At 41.1% G+C, this 14,262-nt stretch overlaps 1 protein-coding gene across 1 annotated transcript in view; it reads left to right on the forward strand.

Annotated features, from left to right (window-relative positions):
- The window catches only part of UBE4B (ubiquitination factor E4B), a 133,494-nt gene that overhangs the window by 46,138 nt on the left and 73,094 nt on the right, over nucleotides 1–14,262 (forward strand). The window contains exon 4 of the mRNA XM_023515143.1: nucleotides 10,343–10,478. Coding sequence (XP_023370911.1) covers nucleotides 10,343–10,478 — 136 coding nt within the window. The remainder of the gene's footprint in view (nucleotides 1–10,342; nucleotides 10,479–14,262) is intronic.

A 14,262-nucleotide genomic window follows, 5' to 3' on the forward strand; every position in this document is an offset into this window, starting at 1 on the left:
CTGTAATGCCACGGCACTCTACCCAGGGGGACAGCTTGAGGCTCTGTCTCAAAAAAAAAAAAAAAGAATTGGAGTTCTTAACTGTTGTTACCACACAGTTCCTTTTGGTGAACTGGTGAAGCCTTTGGCTTCTCAAAGTATATTTTTAAATGCATATGATAAGATATATAGGATCACACAATTATGTAGAAATAAAGATTGCAGTATATTTACATGCTTTTTTATAAATGCGTTAAATAAAAGATGTAGCACCTAGTCAAATAACTACTATTATCCCTGAGCTCCTGTTTCCATCTGAGGACCGCAGGTGCTCTGGGAGCAGGATGAACAACGGGGCCTGTTTGGAGTTAGTAAGAAGCCAGATGATGTGCTAGGCTTCTAGGGTCTGGATCCCAAACACAGAATCCATTTCCTCTGTCTGACTGCTAGTCTTTAACATACTTAATGATAATTTAACATAAAATTCTTTAATATGCTTGTTCAAATGGTCTTCACCCTGCTTCCGTTCGTGCATTTGAAGACACATGGCTTCTATTTTCTGAGCACCATATTAGGAACTAGGTTGCAAAGCCAGGGAAGGCTCAGTCAGGGGCCAGCCCCCCAGGGCCTCACCCTTTCACAGGAGGAGACAGACTGGTGAAGAGTTGCAGATGCTGCTGTGCAGGACTTGGCAGAGTCACTTCCTCAGGTTCATGGCTATGTGTTGTTGCTCTCGGGAGGGGGGAGCATTTTCACATAGGCTTTTATCTACTTGAAATTCTGCTTTGGTATGAATGTAAATTAATATAGCCATTATGGAAAATGATACTATGTCTATAATAGAGTGTATATATCTTTAAAAATTTTATCTTTAGAAAGAACGGAATTATTACTTTTGCATATGAGTGACATCCTTCCATATCCCGTTACAACTTAGTGTATCCTTCCGAATTTGCTTGCCATGTTTTATTATTTGTTCCACATGTTAGTATATGTTGGTTGTTACCAATAAGGTAGTGAATGCTGTAATTCCATGTATCCTTCATTTAATACAGGCCACTAAAAATAGAATTACCATATGATCCAACAATCTTACTTCTGGGTGTCTATGCGGAGGACTTAAAATCAGTACGCTGAAGAGACGTCTGCCCTCTCATGCTCATTGCAGCATTACTCACAGCAGCCAGAAGCAACCTGGGTGTCTGTCATAAGATGAGTGGATGAAGAAAAAGTAGTATCTAAACATAACGGCATGCTAATCAGCCTTAAAAAGGCTTTCTGACAACATGGATAAGTCTGGAGGAGTGAAGCTAACTAACGTCGTGCTAAGTGAAGGAAGCCGAGAGCAGAATGGTGGTTCCCAGAGAATGGTGGTTCCCAGGGGTGAGGGAGGCAGAGGGGAGAATGATCAGAGGGGACAGGGTCTCACTTAGATAAAAGGAATGAGCTTTACTGATTTATCGTACAGAATGGAGATTGTAATAACAATGCATTGTGTTCTTTTAAAATTCTGCCTTTCTGCAAAAATAGTATTATTACTTTTGAATATAGGAAATATCCTTCTACTGCATATATCCGTTCCTACTATTTTCTATACCTCTGAACTTGCTTGGTATGTTTTGTTATTTTATGTGCTTATGTTGGTTGTGGCCAATGATGTGATTAATGTTGTAAATTCATGTAGCCTTCATTTAATACATATTTATTTAAGTCCCCCTATGTGTTAGGTTCTATTCTAGGTCTTGTCGCTTAGAGTTTAGTGAAAAAACAGTCAGAAAACCCCATAGAATCCATCAGATGGTGATACTTGTGGAGAAAAAGAGCTGTAGGCATTACTAAAAAGGGAACATTTTTAGCAGAGATCTGAATGAAGTGAGGGAGCAAACCAAGGGGGTAACTGTGGGGAAATCTTTCCAGATGGAAGAAAACCAGATGCAGCTCCTACAGCAGGAGTGGGCTTGCTGATGACCGATGGACGGCAGAGCGGGGCCTTCATCTTGAGTTTCCGTTCACTTCCCTTCTCTGCTTCTAAGTAATGAACATCGTGCTTGGAAGAACATCTGCAGGAATTTCAACCAAATCAAAGCCATCATTTTACAGTATTATTGTCTTTGGCTAAGAATGCTATCAGGAATGCCAATAAAATTATAACTTGTGCCATCATTGATGGCCATGTTAAAATAAATACTTTTTTCCTTCTACTTGGTCTGCAGCATAAGTGAGGGAGAGGGCTTGAAGGTGGTTAGGAAGCTGGTTAGAGGCAGAGGCGTGGGCAAAAGCCCAAGGCCTGAGGGCTGAAGCAGGACCCCTGGAAGGCTGTCCATTGCTCTTCACTTGTCATTTTAGTTCTCTGAGTTGGGACAAGTGTGTCCTTTACCATGCTGGTGACTTCCATCTCCCTGGAATATCCTTTTGGCCACCAAAGGGATGTGTTTTATCAATTCTGGACTCCATCTTAGGGCATTATTTTAGGGTTGTACTAGCCACTTTGTAAGTCTATGGGAAGTCTGGTGTATTGTTAGTGAGAGGCAGGTAGTGCTGGGAATCAGCTTCCTGCTTTGACTTCAGGTTGATCCTGTCATCTCCCTCCCCCTGACTGCCCCTCCCCATTTATACCAACCTGATCTGCAACAGCTGCCTGTGTCTGACTCCACACTGCCCACAAGGGGACGTGGGCTATGCTATGGTGCTGCTTTCATTCCTTTAGTCCTGCTCCTAGGAACAGGGATAAATACCGTGTGATAGTGATTTCCATGACTGCCCCTCAGGGAGCTTACAGCTTGGTAGGAGAAGTGAGACCAATCACTCATCTGCTCAGAAGCCTGCCTTGTCTCCTAATTTCCAACTAGAATTTAGTCCAAGGGCTTTCAAGGTGCTCTGTAACTGGATTCCACCCTCTTCGTGTAACTCGCTGTCCTGATTTTCTGAGCCAGTTCTTTGTTCCTAGCCTAGTCATCATATTCACTCCCGAAGGCCTCTTACCTGCAGAGATTGTGTCACACAACCCAGTCCTACTTTCGTGTGCATTTATCTTATTTTCCTACCTTCATTGAAAACTCCGGGAAAATAAAAAAAGCTGTCTTTCTCCCCTCTCTCCTGAGCTCCATAGTAAATGGCCAGGCAGTAATCTGCTGTGTCCATGTGGGAATGTGCTAGGAGTTTTTCTTGTCATCTCTCCCCAGTCTCCCAGTTAGTCTCAGGAAAGTGAGTTTAAGAAAAAATATTAAGGTTTTGAAGTTGCTGGATGCCTAAGAGTTTGTCACTTTAATGCTTAGAATGGAATCTGCACACCTTACCAGCATCTGTGTCTAGCCCAGCAGCCTCTGGCAGGTGGGTATTGCACAGTGTGGTAGGATCAGGCCCTGGAAGTGCCTTGTGAGCCCCACCCCCCACCTTATCAGTCCCCTCTCTTTTCTTCTGCTTCTCCCAGTGACCTGAAATTTTGTGATCCTAAAGAAAGATGGAAAATAGAGGCCTGGGCTCTGCAGCTTCAATCCTCTGACTTTAGGCAATTCTGGTTAATCAGGTGACTTATCTTCTGGGGCTCCTTGATCTGGGTAGATGAAAGAGACTATCTCAGCACTGACTTGAGGAAAGCCTTTGTGAAGTGTGGAAGGCCAGGTGGTGTTGTGATTTGCTTTCTGCTTTTGTTTCTAAACCTTGTGTGTATTTTAGAAGGTGGGGGATGCTTTAAATCAGCGGTTCTCAACCTGTGGGTTGCGACCCCTTTGTAACAATGAAAATACATCCTGTATATCAGATATTTACCTTACTATTCATAACAGTAGCAAAATTACAGTTCTGAGGTAGCAACGAAAATAATTTTATGGTTGGGGGTCACCACAACATGAGGAACTGTATTAAAGGGTTGCAGCATTAGGAAGCATTAGAAAGGTGGGGAACCACTGCCTTAAATAATACAGAGTATTTAGATTTGTTATTGTAAACTATGCAGCATGGTTTTTAAAAAATAACCTATTGCATAATTTCTAACTTTAATAGAATTGGAAGGGGCTGGAGATTTTTCTACAGCTAGAGGAACTGAGACATTCAGAAACGGGTTAGAGGTCACTAATAACATTCATTGATGCTGTAACCATCAGTTTTAGAAAGTGTCCCCCAATATACTGGTGAATATAGTCAGTAAATATTTGTTAAATACCTATTGTGAAGTATACTCTTTTTTTTTGAGACGGAGCCTCAAGCTATCCCCCTGGGTAGAGTGCCATGGCATCACGCTCACAGCAACCTCCAACTCCTGGGCTCAAGCGAGTCTCCTGCCTCAGCCTCCCAAGTAGCTGGGACCACAGGCGCCCACCACAGTGCCTGGCCATTTTTTGGTTGCAGCCATCATTGTTGTTTGGCAGGCCCGGGCTGGGGATTCGAACCCGCCACCTTAGGTGTATGTGACTGGCGCCTTAGCCGCTTGAGCCACAGGCGCTGAGCCAGTGAAGTGTACTCTTATTAGTTATTAGGGTTGGGGTGCAGGAGGAAGGAAGTAGTCTTGGATAAATGGGGTTTGATGGCTTTTTAGGGAGATCAAAAGTCCAGTTATGTGCATATATCCTTTTAGAGTACAAGACTTAGGTAGACTACAATTTACATTTATTTGTTTGTTGTGAATTTTTTAAACAAGAATTGTAAGTACAGAAGCATCGGTGGATCAGCAGAAATTATACTTTGTGTAACTATTTGAACTGGTAGGTTGGAGGGGAAAGGACCTGAAGACTGGTGGGGTAGGTTTGCCTCTGCCTCTTTCCTGTTACTCAGAAATGCGGGAAGCGGAATAGGCCAGAGGCAGTGTTGTAGCAACAGGGGCTAATCTGTTTGTTTCATTTTTGAGATAGAGTCTTGCTCTGTCACCCAGGTAAGAGTGCAGTGGCATCATCATAGCCGACTTCCAACTCCTAGGCTCAAGTGATCCTCCTGCCTCAGCTTCTGAATAGCTGAGACTACAAGTATGGACCACTGTGCCCAGCTAATTTTTCTTAGTTTCTGTAGAGATGGAGTCTTGCTATTGCCCAGGCTGGTTTCAAACTCATGGGCTCAAGAGATCCTCCCTTCTCAGCCTTCCAGAGTTCTAGGCATGAGCCACCGTGCCAAGCCACCTGGCCAGTCTGTTCTTTACACTCAGGGCTTTGCCTTGATTTCTGATTTTGTTCTTGTCTGATGAATACAGGTAGAATTTATAAGCACATCCACACCTGGTACTCACTGCGTCCTAACAGACTGTGAAATAGGCTGCACAGATACCACTATTAGCAATCTGCAATTCTTAATAATATTAAGAAAAGTGACTTGTTCGAGGTCACAAAACTAGAAATCATGGAATCAAGGCTCTAGTCCTAGTCTTTTTGTAAAATACATAATTATTTTGGAATAATTTTCAATTTACAAGTTCCAAAGATGATAATTCTCATGTACCCTTCAACCAGTTTTCCCTGATGTTAATAAATATCTGATACATTTGTCAACACTAAGAAATTAGCCTTGGTGTATTATCATTAACCAGACATGAGGGTCCCGCGTCTCCTCTGCTCCATGATGGTATCAGTCTGTTGTTTTTCATTGTTTTGACAGTTTTGAAGAGCACCAGTTAGTACTTTGTAGAATGCCCCTTAATTTGGCCTTGTCTGTCTGATGTTTTTTTCATGATAAGACGGAGATTTGGGGTTTGGGACATGGGGATCAACTATCACACAGGTGAAACGCCTTTTCCATCCATCATATAAGGGGCATATAACATCCGGATGGCATCCCCAGTGACGTTAGCCCTGTGGTTATGACGGTGTTTGCTGGGGTTCTCCCTATAAAGTAGCGTTTTCCCTTTCCTCACTCAGTTCTTTGGTATGGACTTCCTACATCCAGCCCAGACCTCAGGAGTGGGAACCAATCTTCACCTCCTGGAGCAGTGGAATGTCTATTTATATTATTTGGATTCTTTTGTGAGGAAGATTTGTCCCTTCTTCCCTGTTGTTTATTTAATCTCTTACTTACCTTAGTGTGGATTCATGTGTATTTTATACTTTGAGTTATAATCTAAGTAGCTCCATTGTTTATTTTACACAAATTGTTCCAGCTTTGACCATGGGAGCTCTTTCAGGTTGAAATCTCAGTTCATCTGACCCGCCTCTCCCACCTCCTTCTGAGCACTATCTTTCTAGCACTGTAAGATGCTCTGAACTTATCTCGGATACCTCCTTCCCCAGCCTTAGAATTAGCTATTCCTCCAGGGCACAGTCCCGGTGTGTTGATTGTAGGTGTGTGACTCTGTGAGTACCCTGTTTCACATTAAGAAAAGGAATCCTCTATTTTATACATAAGAAGCTCCAGCGGATTTTCTAATTTGGGTTCCTAATTTTCTTATCCTAATATTTTAGATGCCATTCTTTTTTTTTAGACAGAGTCTCACTTTGTTGCCCTCGGTAGCGTGGTGGTTCTTTGTGGAGGAGATCAAAGCCTTTCCTTCTTCAGAGTCCTTGGATTTGATGTTCTCTATCTCTGGGATTTTTTTTCCTGTTTTTTACATGGTTAGCTCCTTTGACTTCCAGCTTAAAAGTCAAATTAGGGGAAAAGTCTTTTTTTTTTTTGGTAGAGATAGAGTCTCACTTTGTCACCCTCAGTAGAGTGCCATGGCATTACAGCTCACAGCCACCTCTAGCTCTTGGGCTTAGACCATTCTCTTGCCTCAGCCTCTCGAGTAGCTGGGACTACGGCACCCGCCACAATGCCTGGCTATTTTTTTGTTTCAGTTTGGCCCAGACAGGGTTCAAACCTACCACCCTTGGTGTATGGGGCCGGTGCCCTACTCACTGAGCCACAGGCACTGCCCAATGCCATTGGTTTTTTTTTTTTTACAGGTTTGAAATTTCATTTTGTATTTATTCACAAGGACAAAATATTTTTGCCAGGAAATTAGCTGCCTAAAAATATCAGTCTGCTCTATGGAACAGAGTGCGTTCATTCTAAACAGTGTTGAGGGGTGTGACTAGGTATGGACTAGATGAAATACTAGTATACTTTGTGTTTCTTATGAATGTTAACCCTTTAGCTTAGTTCATTGTCAAGATCGATGTTAATGAATGTCAGAACTTGAATAGAATGAATGGTTCCTTTTATAACACTAATTCTTCTTTAGTTTTGTTTTTGTAAATTTAGGTTGTATAAGACATATAGCTTTGGTTTAAAGTAGTTGATCAAGGGGCCATTCAACAGTCTAGGGTAGAGACGATAGCAGCATTAGATTACAAATCAGGAGACCTTTTTTTTTTTTTTAAATCTTTGCTGTTTCTAATTTGCCAAAAGGTCCTAAGGGAAGTTTTAGACTTCATGATTTCAATTTTTTTTTGGAGACAGAGTCTCACTATGTCACCCTCACTAGAGAGCTGTGGTGTCATAGCTCATAGCAACCTCTAACTCTTGGGCTTAAGCAATTCTCTTACCTCAGCTTCCCAAATAGCTGGGACCACAGGGGCCCACCACAACGCCCGGCTATTTTTTTGTTGTAGTTGTCATTGCTGTTTAGCAGGCCTGGGCTGGGTTTGAACCCGCCTGCCTGGGTGTATGTGGCTGGTGCCCTAACCACTGACTTACAGGCAGTAAGGCCCCCCCTTATTAAACAAACGTTATTGAGGTTTTAAGATCTCTTTGGCAATCCTGTGCTTCTTTTTATACTAGAATTTATCAAGCCTGTGCATTTGTGAGAGTGTGACATGAGAGGCAGTGCACAAGAGATACTGGAGCAGGCCCAGTATTACAGGTTAAAAATAGGTGCTTGGTCTGCTTTGTACCTAGAAGGGAATATCATTCAGGAAACAATACTGGGAGGAAAGCCTCACAGAAATAAAATCCTTCTTACTGCCTTGGAGATTCGGGCCTTCCCACACAGGAATGAATAATTTCCATTAACAAGCTCAGATCAGTCATAGAAGTGTGGAAACTGCCATGGTGAAAGTCTGTAACTCATATTTTATTAAGTAGACGTGGCTTTCTCCATTCTTTATTACACAGAGCCCTCACATTTGGAAGATTTTTTTCTTAAGTTGATATGTGAGGATTTTACGCATCTTCTGGAAGAAGATCAGAGAAGGTTATGTCCATGTGTTACTTCTTTAATATCTGGTTTTATGGAAATGAAGGAATCAAAGAAAATCTGCACTCTTTGAAACTTGGCTTTTTGCTCATGATTTCCCAAGTTTGGGGCGGAAAAGGGGTGAAGACGAGAGTGTGTGTGGTTTGAAAGCAGCGTGGTCATTTGTACTGTTCCTTTGGCAGGATTTTAGTCATGAAATTTAATTTATATTGATTTTTCAATGAAGTCAAAGAGACTGTCGGTTTTTTAACTTTAGGAGATGGGTGGAGCCAGGTGTGGTGGCAGCACCTATTGTCCCAGCGACTTGGGAGGCAGGAGGATTGCTTGAACCCACGACCCTGTGTGTGCAATAACAACACCATATATACACACACACTAAATTGTGAGGAGAATTGCCTCCCTTAACCTGAAAGATACCATCATGGATTCAGATGATATCTTTGATCCCTCATAAAAAATATTGCAAATGCAATATATTACATGGTATACTCTGGTGCTACATTACTGTATTGCATATATTATACACATAGGATCTACCATGTATGTAATAAAACAGTAATACACCCTGTGTGCAATAATACAGTAATACATTTTAAAGCAACTTATTGTAACTTTCAGTGGAATTTTAGAACTGAGTAGAAAATGTCTAGTAAAAATCATTGAGCTTTGTTATTGATTAATTTTAATTTAAAAATTATTCAGCCTTCGATTGTGATGGGTAAAATGGTATTCTCCTAATGTATTGTTGATGCTCGGTTATTCATTCCTTCAATGAATATTTATTGAAATATTTGGATTATACTTGGGAATCCAAATACTGGATCCACCTACTTCGGATTATACTTTTTGAATTAGCGAATTTAAAGATTAACTGTCTTCTACAAGCTTCTTTCAGAATTCTCACTACATCACATGCTTTTTGTATTTTACTTGAGTCTTCTTGGGAGTAGTGAAAATTTAGTTTCTCATTTCCTTCCTGAGTCCTGTAGAAGTTTTAATAAACTAGGATATGTTAAGATCTGCTTTCAGGAAAGGACAAATGTTTTGTAACATTCTTTGATGATGACATTTGTGGATGGCAAGTTTTCTTTCTGAGAATGCTGAAAGGGTTCAAATTTTATCCACTTGGTAGTGGTTTAAGCTATAACTGATAACACAAGGTTTTTCTTTTCTTTTTTTTTTTTTTTTGAGACAGAGCCTCAAGCTATCCCCCTGGGTAGAGTGCCATGGCATCACGCTCACAGCAACCTCCAACTCCTGGGCTCAAGCGAGTCTCCTGCCTCAGCCTCCCAAGTAGCTGGGACCACAGGCGCCCGCCACAACGCCTGGCCATTTTTTGGTTGCAGCCATCATTGTTGTTTGGTGGGCCCGGGCTGGGGATGCGAACCCGCCACCTTAGGTGTATGTGGCTGGCACCTTAGCCGCTTGAGCCACAGGTGCCGAGCCTCTTTTCTTTTTTTTAACATGTGCGTCTCATTTTTCCTTGAGCAACATAGGTGTGTGTGTCTTAAAGTATTTTGAAAATGCCTGGGAAAACTTTTTTTGGGGGGGGTGGTGGAAAGCTATTTATAGAGTAAAATAATTTTTTTAATTCTATGAAAAATATATTAAAGACATTGATGAGGAAATTGCTATGGGAAATGATCTGTTCCTATATTAATTATGTAGCCTCCCTATGCTGTAAATTCTATGAGTGCAAGGTAAGTGCCACATTTTTTATTTTCACCAAAATGTTCAGTCAGTGAGTGGATCAATCTGTATTTAAGGATATTGCTAATTTTGCATTTTTTCAACAGTGGGTTATAAACATTTCAAACAGATGACAAAGTTGAAAGCATTTTGCAGCGAATACCTGTATACTCCCCATTTAGTGTCTGCTGTTAACATTTGTTATGCTCACTTCATCATACGCTTACTTATTTATTAAAGTACCTTATTTTTGATGGTTTTCAAGGATTTTTCTAGGCTGTCCTGGAAGGTAATTTGTATTCAGTTTGAATTGGTGTAAGAGGTGCCTTGGAGTCAGTGTTAGGCATCAGGTGCAGCTCTGTTATTGAAGCTTGTGAAATACATTGTCAAATTATCTTTTACTAATATTCCTATGATTTTAGTATTATTTTCAGCATTTAATATAATCATCTGGTAGTCCCTCAGTTGCTGAGTAGCATGATGGGATGACTGTAGATGGTTCATGTTATCTTTTGCCTTTACAAATGGCTTGAACATCATTCCACACAGGGTTTATTGAATCTTTCGTGTATTTTCTTTTAGGAGTAGCCCACCGAAGCCAGAGCAGTGAAGGAGTCAGTTCTCTCAGCAGCTCGCCCTCTAATAGCCTTGAAACACAATCTCAGTCTCTCTCACGTTCTCAGAGCATGGATATCGATAGTGTCTCTTGTGAAAAAAGGTAAAGTGAAGCCAGTTTTCTAATCTGCTATTTTATGTATGGAAAGAGAAAGCTCCATTGGCGTTATTCTCTAGTCCAGTAGCCTCCAGTGCCACCAGAGACCCAAGCCAGGCCTTAGCAAACAAAAGCCAAAGTTACTAAATTTAAAGGTCTTTGTATTATCCTGAAATTTTTTTTCTTTAATATCTTTTATGGACTAATGGCGTGGTTGATTAAAAACAAGTTTTTTAATGCCCTCATTTTATAAGTATTAAGTTGGCAAGCTTACGTCTGTCCCTGAATATTTCTTCAAATTTTTCTAATTAATGAAATTCAAAGTTCAGGAGGTTTCAGACAGGTAAGCCTAAACAGCCTGTTTGCTCCATAAGAATCAGGATGTACAAAAACAGAGCCTTCCTATGCTTCAAGTGTGCCCTGAACAGGTGCTAGAGTGACTGAGGTGTTGGTTTGGGCAACCCAGACCCTGGGCTCTGTCTCCTCTGTGCTCAAGTACTCCCCTCGGTTCATGTCATTAGAGCAGACAAGTATCATTTCCTGTGTGTTTCATGATGTGAGAAGGGTTGGGAAACTCAGGTGTAGATAGAGCCTCAGCACTTGGTGGGACTCAGGTGAGCAGCCAGACCAGAGGTCTCCACATGAGGCAGTAACTCAGGAAGAACTGCACTCTTAGGGCAATAGGCACGTAGAAAATAATCTAACCCACAGAGTAAAGGTAATTGTGTTCTTATTACCTTTGCTGTGAGTAGAGGCATTTTTAACAAATAAAGTCAAGTCAGAGATTTCACAGGCACTAGGTACTTCTGTGTGGGTGTAGGACATAAGATGCCATGATTGGTATAGTCTGAAAAAATGTAAGCTAAGAATTATATATGCAAGGGACACAGGCCCACAGTGCCTTTAGCATCCAGCAGAAGCTAACACAAATTATCTTCAGAGAATTTCCTCAGAAAAAGTACCAAGAAATATGAACTCATAGTCAAAAAATCAAAAATATATTAGAAAACAAGTTACCATGATAAGCGTCCTTAGAATAAGTAACAATAGAATTATTCTCCCAAAGACTTCTGGGTGTTAGAGTTATCAAATACAGAATATAAAATTTGTATGCTTAAATAAAAGGAACTGAAAATATCAATACGGTATCAGCGACTATAAAAACAACCAAATGTATTTGAAAAAGAGTCAGGTGCCGTTTTGTCCCCTGACAGTCCCAGCTACTCAGGAGGCTGAAGTGGAAGAATCGCTTGAGCCCAGGAGTTTGAGGATAGCCCAGACAACATAGTGAGACCCCATCTCTAAAAAAGAAAAAAGAACCACCAAATAAAATGTCTAGAAGTCGAAAGATAGTTCAAGTCAAAAACTCAGTGTGAGGTAAACTGTAGATCACCCATAGCTGAAAAGAAAATTGACAGATTTAAGTTGCTCAGAAATTACCCAGAGTGCACCACAAAGAGAAAAAGAGATAAAAAATATAAAAGATATTAAGATTTATAGAGGATTGAGGTCCAACATCTATCTAAAGTATCAGCCAGGCGCTGTGGCTCATGCCTGTAATCCCAGCAATGTGGGAGGCTGAGGCAGGAGAATTGCTTGAGCTCAGGAGTTTGAGACTTGTCTGAGTGAGAACGAGACCCTGACTCATTTTAAAAAAAAAAAAAAGAAAGAAAGAAAAAGAAAAACCCAGCTGGGCACTGCAGTGAGCGCCTGTAACCCCAGTGACTTCCGACTTCCAGAGGCTCAAGCAGCAGGATGCCCACAGCCTGAGTCTGAGGTTGCAGTGAGCTATGATGTCACTGCACTCTGCTCAGGGGGATAGGGTGGGAGTCTGTCTCAACAACAGCAAAAAAAAAGGAGAAAAGAATAAAGTATGAAAAGGGAGAATAAAGATGTAGACAGATTCCTTCCCCTCCCTCTTATTCCGTCTTTTTTTCTTCTATTACTTTAGAGAAGCCATTATCAAAAAGACAAGTGGCTTTTTTTCCCCTAGAATTGTGTGACGATGCAAATCCTCACATTTTGGAAGCCTAATGAGTCCCAAGCAGGATAAACAAAGAGAAACTCACACCTAGACAGTTTATAGTGACATTGCAGAACACCAGTGACGAAGACCTTTAAAGCAGCCAGAGGTAAAAGAAATGAAAGTTAAGTTTCTTAATGACGGGAGTCAGAGGATGACAGAATAATGGCATTAAATGCAAAAAGAAAGTAACTGTCCACAGGGAGTGGTGTACCTCTGTGAAACTACCTTTGAAGAGCGTAGGGTAAATAAAGACATTTATAGATTTAAACAAACAAAAAAAAAAACAGTCTGTTAATCTGCCTCTAAAAGACCCCAATTTTAATTAATGTTTATAGAGGAAGAGAATGATCTCAGGACTGATGCTTGAGGTACAAGAAGGGAAAGTAAGTGGAGAAGGTAGTACATGTAAGCGGCCGCTGGTGTGTAAAACAGTACTAGTGTATACAGTGATGATGGGCCAGGGGGGTAGAAAAATCAGGTGGATCTGAAATACTGACCAGCAGCAGCAGGTAAGCCAGCAGGGTGTAATTAAAGTAATGTTCTCAGGTTCTTTTACTCCTTGGGGGAAGGGTAAAGATACTGGCTGACTTGTAGGTTTTGAATTAAAAATACTTGCTAAAGTTTCAAGAGTAGCCATTACAAGAATAGAAATGGACTATATCTTCCAAATCAGTAAAGGAAAAACATGGAACAAGGTGGATAGTGAGGGGGAGGGAACTTGAGTCAATTCAAAGAAAGGGAAAAAAGAAATAGAAATTTTAGAAAGGTATAAATAACATCAAGTAAGGTTTAAAACAGTCAAAATAGGTTGGTAATCACGGTAAGTCACAATTATGCATCATGGGTTGGATAAAAAAAAAAAATAACAGAACCCGACTTTACACTTGTTTACAGAAGGCGTACCTAAAACATTAGGTAGAGAAAGATTCAAAGGAAAAGGAAAAGATACACCAGGCAAATACTAAGTAGAAGAAAATTGGAGTCAATATTAATAAAGTTGACTTCTAGGCAGCGTTATTAGAAGTAAGCATTCTAGGGCAGCGCCTGTGGCTCTGTGGGTAGGGCACCGGCCCCATATACCAAGGGTGGTGGGTTCGAACTCAGCCCTCACCCCACTGCAACAAAAAATAGTCTCGTGTTGTGGAGGGTGCCCGTAGTCCCAGCTACTCGGGAGGCTGAGAATCGCCTAAGCCTAGGAGTTGGAGGTTACTGTGAACTGTGATGCCACAGCACTCTCCTGAGGGCAATAATGTGAGACTCTGTCTCCAAAAAAAAAAAAAGAAGTAAGCTTTAGATAATGATATTTAGTTCTCTAGTAGGATTTAATATATAAATCCTATATACAATTTCAAATATAAGGGTACTTAGTAATACAACATCAGCTTGTCATAGAGCACATACTGGTAGAAATACAAGAAGAAACTGACACATCATTGTAATGGGAGATTTTTTCTTTTTTTGGAGTTTTTTGCCAGGGGCTGGGTTTGAACCCACCACCTCCCGCATATGGGGCTGGTGCCCTACTTCTTTGAGCCACAGGCGCCACCCAATGGGAGATTTTTAACACATCCCTTTCAGCCATCAGTAGATCAAGGAGAATAAACATTGTTAAGCATATAGACAAACACAGCTAGCAAACTTGATTGCATTGAAAGATACAGTACTGGCTCGGCGCCTATAGCTCAACTGGCTAAGGCGCCAGCCACGTACACCTAAGGTGGCGGGTTCGAATCCCCAGCCCGGACCCGCCAAACAACAATGACG

This window comes from Otolemur garnettii, unplaced genomic scaffold (assembly GCF_000181295.1).
Source record: "Otolemur garnettii isolate 467f Iridium unplaced genomic scaffold, OtoGar3 scaffold00067, whole genome shotgun sequence".
NCBI classification, from domain to species: Eukaryota; Metazoa; Chordata; class Mammalia; order Primates; family Galagidae; genus Otolemur; species Otolemur garnettii.